At 48.1% G+C, this 18,386-nt stretch overlaps 1 protein-coding gene across 1 annotated transcript; it reads right to left on the reverse strand.

Annotated features, from left to right (window-relative positions):
* Positions 1-8,271: 8,271 nt before the first annotated feature.
* Positions 8,272-10,546, reverse strand: LOC121550054 (cytochrome P450 2F3). The gene has a single exon (XM_041862160.1). It carries the CDS (start codon positions 10,391-10,393, stop codon positions 8,924-8,926), a length of 1,470 nt encoding a protein of 489 aa, XP_041718094.1. The 5' UTR covers positions 10,394-10,546; the 3' UTR covers positions 8,272-8,923.
* Between the last annotated feature and the right edge of the window lie 7,840 nt (positions 10,547-18,386).

Genomic DNA, 18,386 nt, shown 5'->3' on the forward strand with positions numbered 1-18,386 from the left:
TTCTAGACATGACCCGAAACCTGTCTGTCATTAGTGTGTCAGCTGGTTCTTCTTCTTCGATGAGATTTAACGGCGGTTGGCATCCAATTTGTTGCATTACCGCCACCTACTAGACTGGTGTACAACTCCCTTATATTTTGCTTGAAAAATAAAATAAAATAAAGAAATACCCTACCATCTAACACTACACTCACAAATTCTAAATTATTATTAATAATTAACACCACCCCACTCCACTATTTAAATATATTAATTCCTACCTCATGCCCTCAACCTGAGATGATGGAACATCACCACTTAACACTCCCTGTAACTCTTCTGATGTCAAGTCTCGCACACCCAAATACCTCTCTGCAGCTGCCACCACAACCTCAATTTTCTTAGACTTACGTTCCATCCCTGCAGTACAATTAATAACCATTGCTATAAATGCCAAAAATCCAATCTTACTGAAACATATATCACTTGTTGTCCTATCCCTCTGTACTGGTACATCTCTACTACTCTCACCACTCCTCCCCCTTGACCCCTCTTCCTCTACTTTCTTCACTGCCTCAGCATATGACAACTTCTTCACTACTCTTACCCTGGAAACCTCAACCTGCCTCTCTCGCACAGGATATTTCTGATCCCCAGCCCCATGGGCACCCCTACAATTAGCACATACCACTACTTTCCCCAATGCTACACATTCCTTTGTATCATGCCCTTCTGCACACTTCTCACACCTTGGAACCTCCCTCCTACACACTGCTGCCACATGCCCATAAGTTTGACACCTGTAACATCGTAATGTATTCGGCACATAAGCTCGTACAGGATAACTTATATACCCTAACTTCACTTTATCAGGCAAAGACTGTGTCAGCTGGTTTGTCAGGAAGGAGCGTTTTCTAAGCAGAAGTTGGCTCTAAGCCCAGATCTAGGATCAGCATCATACCAAAGAGTGTAATGCCGCGTTCAAAACAATTGGGAACTCGGAAATCTCAGACTTCAGTGCGTTCAAGGCAACTGGGAACTCGAAAAACGGTCATCCAACTCGGAATTCCAAGTCTGAAACTCCAGCTGTCTGGCCTGACGATCACTGACATCATGATTTGACCTCGTTTTTTTCAGAGTTCCCATTTGTCTTGAAAGCATCATCTTTCTAGAGCTCCGACTTTTAGGCCTGAAGATCACTGATGTCATGATTTGACCTCATATTTTTGGGGGGAGTTCCCAGTTGTCTTGAAAGCACAATAAGCCTTGTGTATTGAGAGCAACAAACATATACAGTGAGGGACAAAGTATTTGATCCCCTGCTGATTTTGTACGTTTGCCCACTGACAAATAAATGATCAGTCTATAATTTTAATGGTAGATTTATTTGAACAGTGAGAGACAGAATAACAACAAAAAAATCCAGAAAAACGCATGTCAAAAATGTTATAAATTTATTTGCATTTTAATGAGGGAAATAAGTATTTGACCCCCTCTCAATCAGAAAGATTTCTGGCTCTCAGGTGTCTTTTATACAGGTAACGAGCTGAGATTAGGAGCACACTCTTAAAGAGAGTGCTCCTAATCTCAGTTTGTTACCTGTATAAAAGACACCTGTCCACAGAAGCATTCAATCAATCAGATTCCAAACTCTCCACCATGGCCAAGACCAAAGAGCTCTCCAAGGATGTCAGGGACAAGATTGTAGACCTACACAAGGCTGGAATGGGCTACAAGACCATCGCCAAGCAGCTTGGTGAGAAGGTGACAACAGTTGGTGTGATTATTCGCAAATGGAAGAAACACAAAAGAACTGTCAATCTCCCTCGGCCTGGGGCTCCATGCAAGATCTCACCTTGTGGAGTTGCAATGATCATGAGAACGGTGAGGAATCAGCCCAGAACTACACGGGAGGATCTTGTCAATGATCTCAAGGCAGCTGGGACCATAGTCACCAAGAAAACAATTGGTAACACACTACTCCGTGAAGTACTGAAATCCTGCAGCGCCCGCAAGGTCCCCCTGCTCAAAAAAGCACATATACAGGCCCGTCTGAAATATGCCAATGAACATCTGAATGATTCAGAGGAGAACTGGGTGAAAGTGTTGTGGTCAGATGAGACCAAAATCGAGCTCTTTGGCATCAACTCAACTCGCCGTGTTTGGAGGAGGAGGAATGCTGCCTATGACCCCAAGAACACCATCCCCACCGTCAAACATGGAGGTGGAAACATTATGCTTTGGGGGTGTTTTTCTGCTAAGGGGACAGGACAACTTCACCGCATCAAAGGGACGATGGACGGGGCCATGTACCGTCAGCCAGGGTATTGAAAATGGGTCGTGGATGGGTATTCCAGCATGACAATGACCCAAAACACACGGCCAAGGCAACAAAGGAGTGGCTCAAGAAGAAGCACATTAAGGTCCTGCAGTGGCCTAGCCAGTCTCCAGACCTTAATCCCATAGAAAATCTGTGGAGGGAGCTGAAGGTTCGAGTTGCCAAACGTCAGCCTTGAAATCTTAATGACTTGGAGAAGATCTGCAAAGAGGAGTGGGACAAAATCCCTCCTGAGATGTGTGCAAACCTGGTGGCCAACTACAAGAAACGTCTGACCTCTGTGATTACCAACAAGGGTTTTGCCACCAAGTACTAAGTCATGTTTTGCAGAGGGGTCAAATACTTATTTCCCTCATTAAAATGCAAATCAATTTATAACATTTTTGACATGCGTTTTTCTGGATTTTTTTGTTGTTATTCTGTCTCTCACTGCTCAAATAAACCTACCATTAAAATTATAGACTGATCATGTCTTTGTCAGTGGGCAAACATACAAAATCAGCAGGGGATCAAATACTTTTTTCCCTCACTGTACTGAACAAAAATATAAACCAACATGCAACAATTTCAAAGATTCTACTGATGTCACGCCCTGGCTCTGGGGACTCTTAAATGTTGAGCCAGGGTGTGTAGTTTCTATGTTATGTTTTCTATGTTTAGTTTCTAGATCGTTTAGATCTATGTTGGCCAGGGTGGTTCCCAATCAGAGGCAGCTGTAGCTCGTTGTCTCTGATTGGGGACCATACTTAGGTAGCCTGTTGGCACTAGTGGGTTGTGGGATCTTGTTCCGTATAGGTTTGTTGTTTGTACCTTAAGACTTCACATATCATTTGGTTGTTGTTTTGTCGTGTTTGCACAGTTGTAATAAACATGTACGCTTATCACGCTGCGCCTTGGCTCGACCAATCTTTAAACGATCGTGACAGAAGATCCCACCAACTAAGAACCAAGCAGCGTGTCCAGGAGCAGACAGCCTGGACCTGGGAGGAGATCCTGGACGTGAAGGGATCCTGGACTTGGGAGGAGATTCAGGCCAAAATGGATCGCCGTCCTTGGGAGGAGACAGTGGAGGCGCGCTATAGAGAGGCTCAGCGGCAACGCAGAAGGTGCCGGCCGAGGAGGAAGCCCGAGAGACAGCCCCAATAATTTTTTTGGGGGGGGCTAAAAGGGTGGTTGGCGGAGCCTAGTGTTAGAGCAGAGCCAACTCCCCGTACTCATGCAAGGAAGCGTGTGACTGGGCAGGCTCCGTGTTATGCGGAGCTACGTACTGTGCCGCGAGTGTTCCGGCACAGTCCTGTACGTCCTGTGCTAGCACCACGCACGTGTCGTGCGAAGATGGGCATTCAGCCAGGACGGGGTGTGCCGGCTCAACGCTCGTGGTCTCCAGTACGCCTCCTCGGTCCCGTATATCCTGCGCCGGTGCTACGTACTGTATCGCCAGTACGCGTGCACAGCCCCGTACGGCCTGTGCTAATGCCTCTCACACATATTGTGTGGAAGTAGGCATCCAGCCAGGACGGGTTGTGTCAGCTCTCCGCTCCAGACCTCCAGTCCGCCTCTACAGTCCGGTACGGCCCGTTCCTGCTCCCCGCACCAAGCCAGTGGTGCGTGTTCCCAGTCCGGCCCGGCCCGTTCCTGCTCCCCGCACCAAGCCAGTGGTGCATGTTCCCAGTCCGTCCCGGCCCGTTCCTGCTCCCCGCACCAAGCCAGTGGTGTGTGTTCCCAGTCCGGCCCGTTCCTGCTCCCCGCACCAAGCCAGTGGTGCGTGTTCCCAGTCCGGCCCGGTCCGTTCATGCTCCTCGCACCAAGCCAGTGGTGTGCGTCTCCAGCCCGGTCCGGCCTGTTCCTGTCTCTCGCACCAAGCCAGTGGTGCGTGTTGCCAGCCCGGTCCGGCCTGTTCCTGTCCCTCGCACCAAGCCAGTGGTGCGCGTCGCCAGCCCGGTCCGGCCTGTTCCTGTCCCTCGCACCAAGCCAGTGGTGCGCGTCGCCAGCCCGGTCCGGCCTGTTCCTGTCCCTCGCACCAAGCTAGTGGTGCGCGTCGCCAGCCTGGTCCGGCCTGTTCCTGCTCCTCGCATCAAGCCAGTGGTGCGTGTGCCCAGTCCGGCACGGCCCGTGCCTGTTCCACCGGTGCCTGGTCCGGCATCGGTCAGCTGCTCCACTCCGGAGCTAGAGCAGTCCGCTCCACCGGTGCCTGATCCAGCTCCGGTCAGCGGCTCCACGCCGGAGTCAGAGCAGTTCGCTCCACCGTCGTCGGGTCCAGCTCCAGTCCTCTGAGGCGGAATGCCCACCCGGCCCCTACCCTGTTATGTTTAGGTTGCGCGGTCGGAATCCGCACCTTTGGGGGGGGGTACTGTCACGCCCTGGCTCTGGGGACTCTTAAATGTTGAGCCAGGGTGTGTAGTTTCTATGTTATGTTTTCTATGTTTAGTTTCTAGATCGTTTAGATCTATGTTGGCCAGGGTGGTTCCCAATCAGAGGCAGCTGTAGCTCGTTGTCTCTGATTGGGGACCATACTTAGGTAGCATGTTGGCACTAGTGGGTTGTGGGATCTTGTTCCGTATAGGTTTGTTGTGTGTACCTTAAGACTTCACGTATCGTTTGTTTGTTGTTTTGTCGTGTTTGCACAGTTGTAATAAACATGTACGCTTATCACGCTGCGCCTTGGTTCGACCAATTTTTAAACGATCGTGACAACTGAGTTACAGGTCATATGAGGAATTCAGTAAATTGAAATACATTCATTAGGCCCTAATCTATGGATTTCACATGACTGGGAATCCAGATATGCATCTGTTGGTCACAGATACCTTTAAAAAAAATGGGCCTCACAATGGGCCTCAGGATCTCCTCACTGTATTTTTGTGCATTCAAATTGCTATCGATAAAATGCAATTGTGTTCGTTTTGCGTAGCTGATGCCTGCCCATACGTACCATAACCCCAATGCCACCATGGGGCACTCTTTTCACAATGTTGACATCAGCAAACCGCTAACCCACACGACGCCATACACATGGTCTGCGGTTGTGAGGCCGTTTGGATGTACTTCCAAATTCTCAAAAATTATGTTGGAGGCGGCTTATGGTAGAGAAATGAACATTCAATTATCTGGCAACATCCCTGCAGTCAGCATGCCAATTGCATGCTCCCTCAAAACTTGAGACATCTGTGGCAAAGTGTTGTGTGATAAAGCTGCACATTTTCAATCGAACGCTGCTGGCACCCGCCCACCCGACTAGAATCACCACTCTCGACGGGTCTGACCTAGAGTATGTGGACAACTACAAATACCTAGGTGTCTGGTTAGACTGTAAACTCAACTTCCAGACTCACATAAAGAATCTCCAATCCAAAGTTAAATCTAGAATCGGCTTCCTATTTCGCAACAAAGCCTCCTTCACTCATGCTGCCAAACATGCCCTCGTAAAACTGACTATCCTACCGATCCTTGACTTCGGCGATGTCATTTACAAAATAGCCTCCAACACTCTACTCAGCAAATTGGATGTAGTCTATCACAGTGCCATCCGTTTTGTCTCCAAAGCCCCATACACTACCCACCACTGTGACCTGTACGCTCTTGTTGGCTGGTCCTCACTACATGTTCGTCGTCAAACCCACTGGCTCCAGGCCATCTATAAATCACTGCTAGGCAAATCCCCGCCTTATCTTAGCTCATTGGTCACCATAGCAGCACCCACCCGTAGTCTGCGCTCCAGCAGGTATATCTCACTGGTCATTCCCAAAGCCAACACCTCCTTTGGCCGCCATTCCTTCCAGTTCTCTGCTGCCAATGACTGGAACAAATTGCAAAAATCTCTGAAGCTAGAGACTCTTATCTCCCTCAATAACTTTAAGCATCAGTTGTCAGAGCACCTTACCGATCACTGCACCTGTACACAGCCCATCTGAAATTAGCCTACCCAACTACCTCATCCCTATATTGTTATTTATTTTGCTCTTTTGCACTCCAGTATCTCTATTTGCACATAATCTCTTGCACATCTAGCATTCCAGTGTTAATACTATTGTAATTATTCTGCACTATAGCCTATTTATTGCCTTACCTCCATAACTTGCTACATTTGCACACACTGTATATATATTTTCTGTTGTATTTTTGACTTTATGTTTTTTACCCCATATGTAACTCTGTGTTGTTTTTATTGCACTGCTTTGCTTTATCTTGGCCAGGTCGCAGTTGTAAATGAGAACCTGTTCTCAACTGGCTTACCTGGTTAAATAAAGGTTAAATAAAAAAAATAAAAAATAAAAAATAAAAAAAAGAGTGGCCTTTTATTGTCCCCAGCACAAGGTGCACCTGTGTAATGATCATGCTGTTTAATCAGCTTCTTGATATGCCACACCTGTCAGGTGGATGGATTATCTTGGCAAAAGAGAAATGCTCACTAACAGAGATGTAAACAAATTTGTGCACAACATTTTGTGCATATGGAACATTTCTAGGATCTTTTATTTCAGCTCATGAAACATGGGACCAACACTTTACATGTTGCATTTATATTTTTGTTCAGTGTATAACTGACCTTAAATCTGCAAATAAACAGTGAACCCAAAGAAATAGCAGAGGAATGTAAAAGGGGTTAAGAAAGATGCCTTCCAAATTGAAAAGGTGCATCACTTTTCCTCTCTACCAGACCACCAGAGAATGTTATCTACAAATTCATTTTAATTAAATAATTTTAAACATACTGTACATTTTTGTACATCCACTGTCATGGTTTTCTCACAATTTCTGAGAATCAGTATAGTAATCACATTCAGACAGTGGTTTCATCTGTTATTTCTAAAGGGGAATAAAACACAGAATAGGCAAATACATGAAAAGAGACAGAATGGGACTGTATACTTTAATGCAAACAAAGTCAGCTTCATAATTGTTTTGTTTTTGTTGTTGCCCTCTGAAAAAAAAATCTGCAAACTTTGAACTGGTGCAAAATGAATGAAGTCTTGCCCACTACTGTTTACATTCCTGAAAGGGTAAAATGCCTTTAATCAAGAGTGTTGTAGTGCCCTCTATAGACAGCAACCTGACCCTTCCACACAAAGTGGTAACGGCAGGATCCACTCTATGTTGTCACAGGTTAAGGTCTAACACACATACAGGCTAGGATTGATGGTGTCTATTTACAAATTAGTGGGCTATTTAAGATGCAACTGTATTTACTACCTGAAAATGTAATATAGATATTAAATAAAGTAGTTGAACCCTTCATCACCTCCCTATTCTAATACAGTACTATTACAGTACACTCTGGTAGAGACCTCATTTGACTTACATATGGCGCAACAAATCTGGAATGCTTTATTGCTCTGGCTATGTCTAGATCACAAGAACATCCTTCACAAATGTGCACTCCCCGAGCTCCCCAGAGTATAAAGATGACAAAAAATAGCTAAGTAGCATGAAACAATAAAATTACATTGGTCTAGTTTTGACCTCAGCTTGTCAAACCAAATAGCTAGAGATAGCAAACCAACAAAGTTTCTAGAATTGTGTCATGTGACTCAGACTCAGTGCAGTCAATCAAAGTACAGTTGATCTGCAGTTCTCCAAATGTACTTCTCTAAACAATACAACACAATTCAGCAGGGACCTGTCAGCCAGCTCCTCAAACCGAGACTATTGATTGTTGTGGCACCTGGGTCCCATACCATAAAGTGTGATAACTCACCGCGCTTGAATGTAGATGGGAAACATCTTGGCCTCTGTGACTGAGTGGCAGAGTGATGTTGAGAGTGGGACAGGGACACTGAGTGGTCACCTTATGAAGCATCTGATTCAGGGGCCTACCAGTAACCATGCGCTGCCCATTAGGTACATTGAATTATAGATAGACACAAGAGGAAAAGGGAGCATTTGGCTTCTATAGGATCCTGCGGAAACAAAACATACATTGATATCTTCAGGCATCAGAGGAAAGAGGCAAGGAGGGAGGCCAAACTTTTTATTTGGTTCACATGGAGTCAAATGGGAATGAAAGAGCACATATGTTGTCCTATTTATATATCATATTAATTTTTTCATCAGATATTGTCAAACAACAGATACAGATTTTCCAATCTGCAACAAAAAGTTAACAATGTCAGGGGCCTGTAAAAGGGTTACAGATCACAGAATTAGCTGTGGTTGTTAAAATACCTTCAATGTGCTTCTCTGAGCCATTTAGAGAAATAGGGCAGCGCAATATGTGTCCCACACATCAAGAGGTTAACATGTCAAGTAATAGGTCTAATGTACACTATCTTTATGTACGCTACTGTATTGTCATGAACATGTCATCCTTGAACAATTAATTACAAATTCCATGACAAAGTTTTATAAAGACCCTCAATGAAGAAAAAGGAGCCCCTTAAGGTCATGTTTTTTTAATCTTTTGTTTTAAGTTAATGTTTTTTTTTTGTTTTGTTTTTGGTAATGAAAATATATCATATAAAGCAGTAAATATTACTGGCAAATAATAACATCTGTTAAATATGTGTATGTGACCAATAAAATTTGATTTGATTTTGATCTCCCCCTCATCTTCCCACCTCCTCCTCCTGAGTGCGCATCCTATGGTACAGCTGCAGTTCCCCCTCCTGGTCAGCGGGGGGTAGCAATGAGCTGGTAGCGGCGCGGCACATTAGCGAAGCTGCTGAACTCTGGGCTGAGGTCAATGCTGTCAGGTCCTCCAGGGCAGGAGAAGGAGAAACGCTGCAGCAGAGACACCAGGAACAGAAAGATCTCCATACGAGCCAGAGACTCCCCCACACAGGCACGTTTACCTGCAGAGAAGGCCATGAAGGCGGGGTTCTTCTGGAAGTTTCCGTTCTGATCCAGGAAGTGATCAGGGTTGAAGGTTGTGGGCGTGGCCCAGTGGTCCTGGTCTCTTAGAACAGAGTGAATCATGGGAATTATCACAGTGCCCTGAGGGATATTGTACCCTCTGAATGAGATATTCTTGGTGGCGTAGTGCGGGATGTTGAACGGGACGATGTCCAGGAACCGCTGCACCTCGTGGATGACAGCGTCTGTGAAGGGGAGGGACTTCCTGTCCTCCATCTGAGGGACGCGCTGTCGTCCAATGACTGTGTCGATCTCCTGCTGCATGTGCTCCTGAATGTTGGGGTATTTGATGAGCACTATGAGGGCGTATCTGAGAGTGGTGCTGGTGGTCTCTGTTCCTGCCAGGAAGAGGTTCAACACTGTGGACACCAGGTTCTCATAATGGAACTCAGAGGAGGACACATCCTTCTCCTGGTTGAGTTTGGTAAGGAAGCAGTCTATGAAGTCTCTAGGGTTGCCTGGGTCCATGGTTTCCTGGTGCTCATGGATATTTTTCATCACAAAGCCTCTCAGCTCGTCCACCTGGCTGAACACGACTTGCTGCCGACCAGGCAGGCGTTCCATCAGCCAGGGGAAGATGTTGTAGAGCTGTCCCCAGGGGGTGCTTCCAAAGCGCAGTATGGCTGAGAGGATGTTGAGCAAGTGCAGGAAGTTGTCATCCTCGTAGCCGAAGCGCTGGCCGAACACCAGAGAGCAGATGACATTGGACACGGTGCGACTCAGGAAGGGCTGGGGGTCAAAGGGCACAGCTTTAGTGCCATCCAGACTGTCTATGAGATGTTGGCTCTCCTCCTGTATCCACTCCTCCATCCTCTTACGGCCCATCCCAAAGTCTCTCAGTGTGGTCAGGGTGAAACGACGCAGCTGGCGCCAACGCTCCCCGTTACTGATGGCCAGGCCGTATCCCCTGGTAGCTCGGACCATGAAGGGGACAGGAGCTCGTCCTATGAAGTCCTCAGCCTGGTCCACCAGAGCCTCCTTGACCGCTTCGTACCCCACCAGCACCACGGCCCGCTGGCGCCCCAAATACACTGTCATCACTGGCCCATACACACCACTCCACTTGGTGAGGGTCTTGAAGGGGGCCTGTTTGTCCATCTGAGGCAGGTTGCCTAGCAGCGGCAGGGCGCGGGGTCCGGGGGGTAGACGGACATGTCTCTGTCTCCTCAACAACCACAGTAGAACCAACACCAGGCCTCCCAACACCACGCTACTACACACCTCCATTACTCCGGCCGGCAAAACAAACAACAATGTCTCTTGTTCTTGTTCTTCTTTATTCTTTTTTAACCCACCTCTCTTTAGCTACACCTCTCTTTAGTGTTTTCCTTCTCTCAGTGCAGCAGTGGCTGCCTGTGAGTGTGAGTGCCTGTGTGTGTGTTGCAGATGTTTGCAGAGATAAGGGGGTGTGTTGAAACTTGTCTGGGACAGAGCTAAACAACATCACGTGATTGGCTGCTGACACAATCACGTGACTGTACCTTGACCCCCATCCAATTTCAACTTCTCAGGGCAATGTAAACAAGGCAGATGACAGTGCAGATATCCCAAGGAGTGGAAATGACTGATATCTAATACTGTGCTGTGTTTTCTGTTTTTAAAACATGTTTTTTTAAGACAATGTTTTTTTAAGACAATAAGGATAATGACTAGACAACCATAAAAAACTGAGGACGATGTAAAAAAAAAACACATAGACGATACAACACATTTGGAGTCAATGGGGTCAATCAATTATAAGAAAAGCAGACTAGGCATTTGGAACTTTTTGTGTATTAATTTTATTTCATATTATTCAACAACAATTTAGTGGACTCAGACTTTCTTTAATGCTGTTTTCTGTTTTATAGTGGCAATTGTACAGTCGTGGTCAAAAGTTTTGAGAATGACACAAATATTAATTTTCAACAAAGTCTGCTGCCTCAGTTTTTATGATGGCAATTTGCATATACTCCAGAATGTCATGAAGAGTGATCAGATGAATTGCAATTAATTGCAAAGTCCCTCTTTGCCATGAAAATGAACTTAATCCCAAAAAAACATTTGCACTGCATTTCAGCCCTGCCACAAAAGGACCAGCTGCCATCATGTCAGTGATTCTCTCGTTAACACAGGTGAGAGTGTTGACGAGGACAAGGCTGGAGATCCCTCTGTTATGCTGATTGAGTTAGAATAACAGACTGGAAGCTTTAAAAGGAGGGTGGTGCTTGAAATCATTGTTCTTCCTCTGTCAACCATGGTTACCTGCAAGGAAACATGTGCCGTCATCATTGCTTTGCACAAAAAGGGCTTCACAGGCAAGGCTATTGCTGCTAGTGTAACCGGTGTGAAATGGCTAGCTAGTTAGCGGTGCGCACTAGTAGCGTTTTAATCGGTGACGTCACTCGCTCTGAGACCTTGAAGTAGTTGTTTCCCTTGCTCTGCAAGGGTCGCGGCTTTTGTGGAGCGACGGGTAACAGTGCTTCGAGGGTGACTGTTGTCGATGTGTGCAGAGGGTCCCTGGTTCAAGCCCAGGTAGGGGCGAGGAGAGGGACGGAAGCAACACTGTTACACTACTAAGATTGCACCTAAATCAAAGGTGTGAGTGCATCTGCACGCACAGTGAGGCGAAGACTTTTGGAGGATGGCCTGGTGTTAAGAAGGGCAGCGAGGAAGCCACTTCTCTCCAGGAAAAACATCAGGGACAGACTGATATTCTGCAAAAGGTACAGGGATTGGACTGCTGAGGACTGGGGTGAAGTCATTTTCTTTGATGAATCCCCTTTCCAATTGTTTGGGGCATCCGGAAAAAAGCTTGTCCGGAGAAGACAAGGTGAGCGCTACCATCAGTCCTGTGTCATGCCAACAGTAAAGCATCCTGAGACCATTCATGTGTGTGGTTGCTTCTCAGCCAAGGGAGTGGGCTCACTCACAATTTTGCCTAAGAACACAGCCATGAATAAAGAATGGTACCAACACATCCTCCGAGAGCAACTTCTCCCAACCATCCAAGAACAGTTTGGTGACGACCAATGCCTTTTCCAGCATGATGGAGCACCTTGCCATAAGGCAAAAGTGATAACTAAGTGGCTCGGGGAACAAAACATCGACATTTTGGGTCCATGGCCAGGAAACTCCCCAGACCTTAATCCCATTGAGAACTTGTGGTCAATCCTCAAGAGGCGGGTGGACAAACAAAAACCCACAAATTCTGACAAACTCCAAGCATTGATTATGCAATAATGGGCTGCCATCAGTCAGGATGTGGCCCAGATGTTAATTGACAGCATGCCAGGGCGGATTGCAGAGGTCTTGAAAAAGAAGGGTCAACACTGCAAATATTGACTCTTTGAATAAACTTAATGTAATTGTCAACAAAAGCCTTTGACACTTATGGAATGCTTGTAATTATACTTCAGTATACCATAGTAACATCTGACAAAAATATCTAAAAACACTGAGGCAGCAAACTTTGTGAAGACCAATACTTGTGTCATTCTCAAAACTTTTGACCACGACTGTACTTTCTAAGATTAATTTGGTGCCTAACAAATTGTATAAACAGGTTCGGTGTTAGAGATAAAGAACTTTGTTTTTTTTATATGAATATTTTACTGAGCAGCAGTATTGTTTTGTTAATTGAGGGAATATGGACATTGAGGTCGCCCAATATGATAATTTGGGGGATCCACAGATGACGCAATCTCTTTTGTACTCCATACTGCCCTTTCCCACCTGGACAAAATGAACACCTATGAGAGAATGCTGTTCATAGACTACAGTTCAGCATATAACACAATAGTGCCCTCAAAGCTCATCACTAAGCTAAGGTCCAAGGGACTGAACCCCTCCCTCTGCAACTGGATCCTGGACTTCCTGACGGGCCGCCCCCTAGGTGGTGAGGGTAGGCAACATCACATCCGCCACGTTGATCCTCAACACGGAGGCCCCTCAGGGGTGCATAGTTAGTTCCTTCCTGTACTCCCTGTTCACCCACGACTTCAACACCATCATCAAGTTTGCAGATGACGTAACGGTGGTGGGCCTGATCACCAATGACAATGAGACAGCCTATAGGGAGGAGGTCAGACACCTGGCAGTGTGGTGCAAGGACAACAACCTCTCCCTCAATGTGGACAAGACAAAGGAGCTTATCTTGGACAACAGGAAACGGAAGGCCGAACACACCCCCATTCACATCAAGAGCTTCAAGTTCCTAGGTGTCGACATCGCTAAGGACCTATCATGGCCCAAACACACCAACACAGTCGTGAAGAGTGCACGACAACATCTCTCCACCCTCAGGAAGCTGAAAAGATTTGGCATGGGTGCTCAGATCCTCAAAAGGTTATACAGCTGCACCATTGAGAGCATCTTGACTGGCTGCAACACCGCTTCGTATGGCAACTGCTAGGTATCCGACCGCAAGGCGCTGCAGAGAGTACTGCATACGGTCCAGTACATCACTAGGGCCGAACTCCCTGCCATCCAGGACCTCTACACCAGGCGGTGTCAGAGGAAAGTCCTGCAAATATTCTACGACTCCAGCGACCTAAGTCATAGACTGTTCTCTCTACTACTGCACGGCAAATGGTACCGGAGCACTAAGTCTGGGACCAAAAGGCTCCTGAACACATTTACATTTTACATTTACGTCATTTAGCAGACGCTCTTATCCAGAGCGACTTACAAATTGGTGCATTCACCTTATAGCCAGTGGGGGGGTAAGGCGGGGGGGGGGGGGTAGAAGGATTACTTTAACCTATCCCAGGTATTCCTTAAAGAGGTGGGGTTTCAAATGTCTCCGGAAGGTGGTGAGTGACTCCGCTGTCCTGGCGTCGTGAGGGAACTTGTTCCACCATTGGGGTGCAAGAGCAGTGAACAGTTTTGACTGGGCTGAGCGGGAACTGTGCTTCCGCAGAGGTAGGGGAGCCAGCAGGCCAGAGGTGGATGAACGCAATGCCCTCGTTTGGGTGTAGGGACTGATCAGAGCCTGAAGGTACGGAGGTGCCGTTCCCCTCACAGCTCCGTAGGCAAGCACCATGGTCTTGTAGCAGATGCGAGCTTCAACTGGAAGCCAGTGGAGTGTGCGGAGGAGCAGGGTGACATGAGAGAACTTGGGAAGTTTGAACACCAGACGGGCTGCGGCATTCTGGATGAGTTGTAGGGGTTTAATGGCACAGGCAGGGAGCCCAACCAACAGCGAGTTGCAGTAATCCAGACGGGAGATGACAAGTGCCTGGATTAGGACCTCTGCCGCTTCCTGTGTAAGGCAGGGTCGTACTCTCCGAATGTTGTAGAGCATGAACCTACAGGATCGGGTCACCGCCTTGATGTTAGCGGAGAACGACAGGGTGTTGTCCAGGTTCACGCCAAGGCTCTTCGCACTCTGGGAGGAGGACACAACGGAGTTGTCAACCGTGATGGCGAGATCATGGAACGGGCAGTCCTTCCCCGGGAGGAAGAGCAGCTCCGTCTTGCCAAGGTTCAGCTTGAGGTGGTGATCCGTCATCCATACTGATATGTCTGCCAGACATGCAGAGATGCGATTCGCCACCTGGTTATCAGAAGGGGGAAAGGAGAAGATTAGTTGTGAACACCTTCTACTACCAACCATTCGACTGCTAAATAGTTAATACCTTTTTGACTCTATGCACACACACACTGGACTCTACCCACACATAGGGTGCATTCGTAAATTCACTCTGGCTATCTACTCTGATTTCAGAGCACTCTCGTCTGAGTGTGTCAGAGCGCATAATAACTGAAGGATTTATGAACAGGCAACACCCGTTAAAAACACCCAAAAAAACATTATTAAATTGTTGCCAGCAGGACAGTTACAGTCACCAACACTCTAGATAACATGAAAACAGCCTAATCAGCTCTGCTAGGGCGAGTAGAATGGTCAGAGTGAGGTGTTCTTGTGTCTGGAAGTAACTAGCAAGCTAGCCATCTTTAGCCAGTTAGCTTGGGTGCTTGACAGCCGTTATGAGGTCAGAATGCTCGGATCAGTGTGCGCTCCGACAACGAAATGCTCTGAATTTACTAATGGACAATCTGATAATGCTCTGAATTTACGAACGCCCAGAGCGCACTCTGAATGTACTCTGGCACTCCAGTGAATTTACAAATGCACCCATAGTTACACTGACACACCAACACATACATACACACACACACACACACACACACTCACACCTAACACATACACACAGGCACACATTCGCCACACACACTTCCATAGTCATCACATACATTGCTGCTGCTGTCTATTATCTATCCTGTTGCCTAGTCACTTTACCCCTACCTATATATCTCAATTTCCTCATACCCCTGCACATTGACTCGGTACTGGTACCTCATGTACAGTGCATTCGGAAAGTATTCAGACCACTTGACTTTTTCCACATTTTGTTACGTTACAGCCTTATTCTAAAATTGATTAAATTGTTTTTTCCCCTCATCAATCTACACACAATACCCCATAAAGACTACGCAAAAACAGGTTTTTAGAAAATAAAATGAAATATCACATTTACATAAGTATTCAGACCCTTTTCTCAGCACTTTGTTGAAGCACCTTTGGCAGTGACTACAGCCTTGAGTCTTCTTGGGTATGACGCTAGAAGCTTGGCTCAACTGTATTTGGAAAATGTCTCCCATTCTTCTCTGCAGATCCTCTCAAGCTCTGTCAGGTTGGATGGGGAGCGTCTCTGCACAGCTATTTTCAGCTATGATCGGGTTCAAGTCCGGGCTCTGGCTGGGCCACTCAAGGACATTCAAAGACTTAATAATAATAATAACATGCCATTTAGCAGACGCTTTTATCCAAAGCAACTTACAGTTATGCGTGCATACATTTTTGTGTATGGGTGGTCCCGGGGATCGAACCCACTACCTTGGCGTTACAAGCGCCGTGCTCTACCAGCGGAGCTACAGAGGACCACTTGTCCCGAAGCCACTCCTGTGTTGTCTTGGCTGTGTTCTTAGGGTTGTTGTTGTCACGCCCTGGCTCTGGGGACTCTAGTATGTTGAGCCAGGGTGTGAGTTGTCATGTGTGTTGGTTCTAGTTGTTGTATATCTATGTTGGCCAGGGTGGCTCCCAATCAGAGACGGCTGTAGCTCGTTGTCTCTGATTGGGAGTCATACTTAGGTAGCCGTTAGGCATTCATTCATTGTGGTTTCTTGTTCCGTGTTGGTTCGTGTATGTAACCAGGGACGTCACGTTTTCGTTTTGTTCGTGTGTTCATTCAAATTAATAAAATGTTCGCATTCCACGCTGCGCCTTGGTCCTCCTCTGTTCCCGACGAGCGTGACAGAAGAAACCACCAAGACTGGACCAAGCAGTGTGTCCAGGAGCCATCGCCAGGGAGATCTCTAGCAGATCTCCTTCGCCTCCTCGACTGGATCAAGCCGGGTGAGGAAGAGAAGGGCTTGACATGGAAGCAGAAGGGCGAAAGGCTGGCGAGGGACATGGAGACCTGGTCCACGGGTAGGAGAGACGCCCAGAAAATTTTTAGGGGGGGGCTAACGCCGTGGACGACGGGCCAGCAGGAGACCGCGGCAGAGCGGCCCAGCGGGTTGGCAATGGAGGCCGCCAGGTTACGGGGGCCACTGGTCGAAGAGGGGATGGAAGGTGTAGAGGCACGGCGAGAGGTACTGGGGTGTGTTACCAGTCCGGTCCGGCCCATTCCAGATCCCTGCGTAGGACCAGTGGTGTGTGTCCCCAGTACGGTCCGGCCTGTTCCTGTTCCCCGCACCCGGCCAATGGTGCGCGTCGTCAGCCCGGCTCGGCCCGTTCCTGCTCCCCGCACCAAGTCAGTGGTGCGCCCGTCAGCCCGGCTCGGCCCGTTCCTGCTCCCCGCACCAAGTCAGTGGTGCGCCGTCAGCCCGGCTCGGCCCGTTCCTGCTCCCCGCACCAAGTCAGTGGTGCGCTCGTCAGCCCGGCTCGGCCCGTTCCTGCTCCCCGCACCAAGTCAGTGGTGCGCTCGTCAGCCCGGCTCGGCCCGTTCCTGCTCCCCGCCCCAAGTCAGTGGTGCGTTTGCGTCAGCCCGGTTCGGCCCGGCTCCTGGTCCCCGCACCAGGTCAGGGGTGCGTTTGCGTCAGCCCGGCTCGGGCCGTTCCTGCTCCCCACACCAAGCCAGTGGTGTGCGTCGTCAGTCCGGCACAGCCCGTGCCTGTTCCACTGGTGCCTGGTTCAGCACGGGTCAGCTGCTTCACGCCGGAGCTAGAGCAATCCGCTCCACCAGTGTGCAGTCCAGCTCCGGTCAGCAGGGCCAGACCGGACCAGGGGTACTTTGGGGGTTAGAGAGCGAGTGGGGATCATGCCCGAGCCGGATCCGCCGCCAAGGCGGAGTGCCCACCCGGTCCCTCCCCTGTGGTATTTGGTTGGCGCGGTCGGAGTCCGCGCCTTTAGGGGGGGGTACTGTCACGCCCTGGCTCTGGGGACTCTAGTATGTTGAGCCAGGGTGTGAGTTGTCATGTGTGTTGGTTCTAGTTGTTGTATATCTATGTTGGCCAGGGTGGCTCCCAATCAGAGACGGCTGTAGCTCGTTGTCTCTGATTGGGAGTCATACTTAGGTAGCCGTTAGGCATTCATTCATTGTGGTTTCTTGTTCCGTGTTGGTTCGTGTATGTAACCAGGGACGTCACGTTTTCGTTTTGTTGTTTTGTTCGTGTGTTCATTCAAATTAATAAAATGTTCGCATTCCACGCTGCGCCTTGGTCCTCCTCTGTTCCCGACGAGCGTGACAGTTGTCCTGTTGGAAGGTGAACCTTCGCCCCAGTCTGAGGTCCTGAGCGCTCTGGAGCAGGTTTTCATCAAGGATCTCTCTGTACTTTGCTCCGTTCATCTTTCCCTCGACCCTGACTAGTCTCACAGTCCCTGCCGCTGAAAAACATCCCCACAGCATGATGTTGCCACCACCATGCTTCACCGTAGGGATGGTATTGGCCAGGTGATGAGCGGTGCCTGGTTTACTCCAGACGTGACGCTTGGCATTCAGGCCATAGAGTTCAATCTTGGTTTCGTCAGACCAGAGAATCTTTTCTCATGATCTGAGAGTCCTTTAGGTGCCTTTTGTAAAACTCCAAGTGGGCTGTCGTGTGTCTTTTACTGAGGAGTGGCTTCCGTCTGGCCACTCTACCATAAAGGCCTAACTGGTGGAGTGCTGCAGAGATGGTCGTCCTTCTGGAAGGTTCTCCCATCTCCACAGAGGAACTCTGGAGCTCTGTCAGA

The sequence above is a fragment of the Coregonus clupeaformis genome, chromosome 34, assembly GCF_020615455.1.
Source record: "Coregonus clupeaformis isolate EN_2021a chromosome 34, ASM2061545v1, whole genome shotgun sequence".
Taxonomy (NCBI): Eukaryota; Metazoa; Chordata; class Actinopteri; order Salmoniformes; family Salmonidae; genus Coregonus; species Coregonus clupeaformis.

Excerpts from the sequence above, each read along its gene's own strand:
- LOC121550054 (XM_041862160.1), bottom strand. The coding sequence starts at position 10,393 with ATGGAGGTGTGTAGTAGCGTGGTGTTGGGAGGCCTGGTGTTGGTTCTA.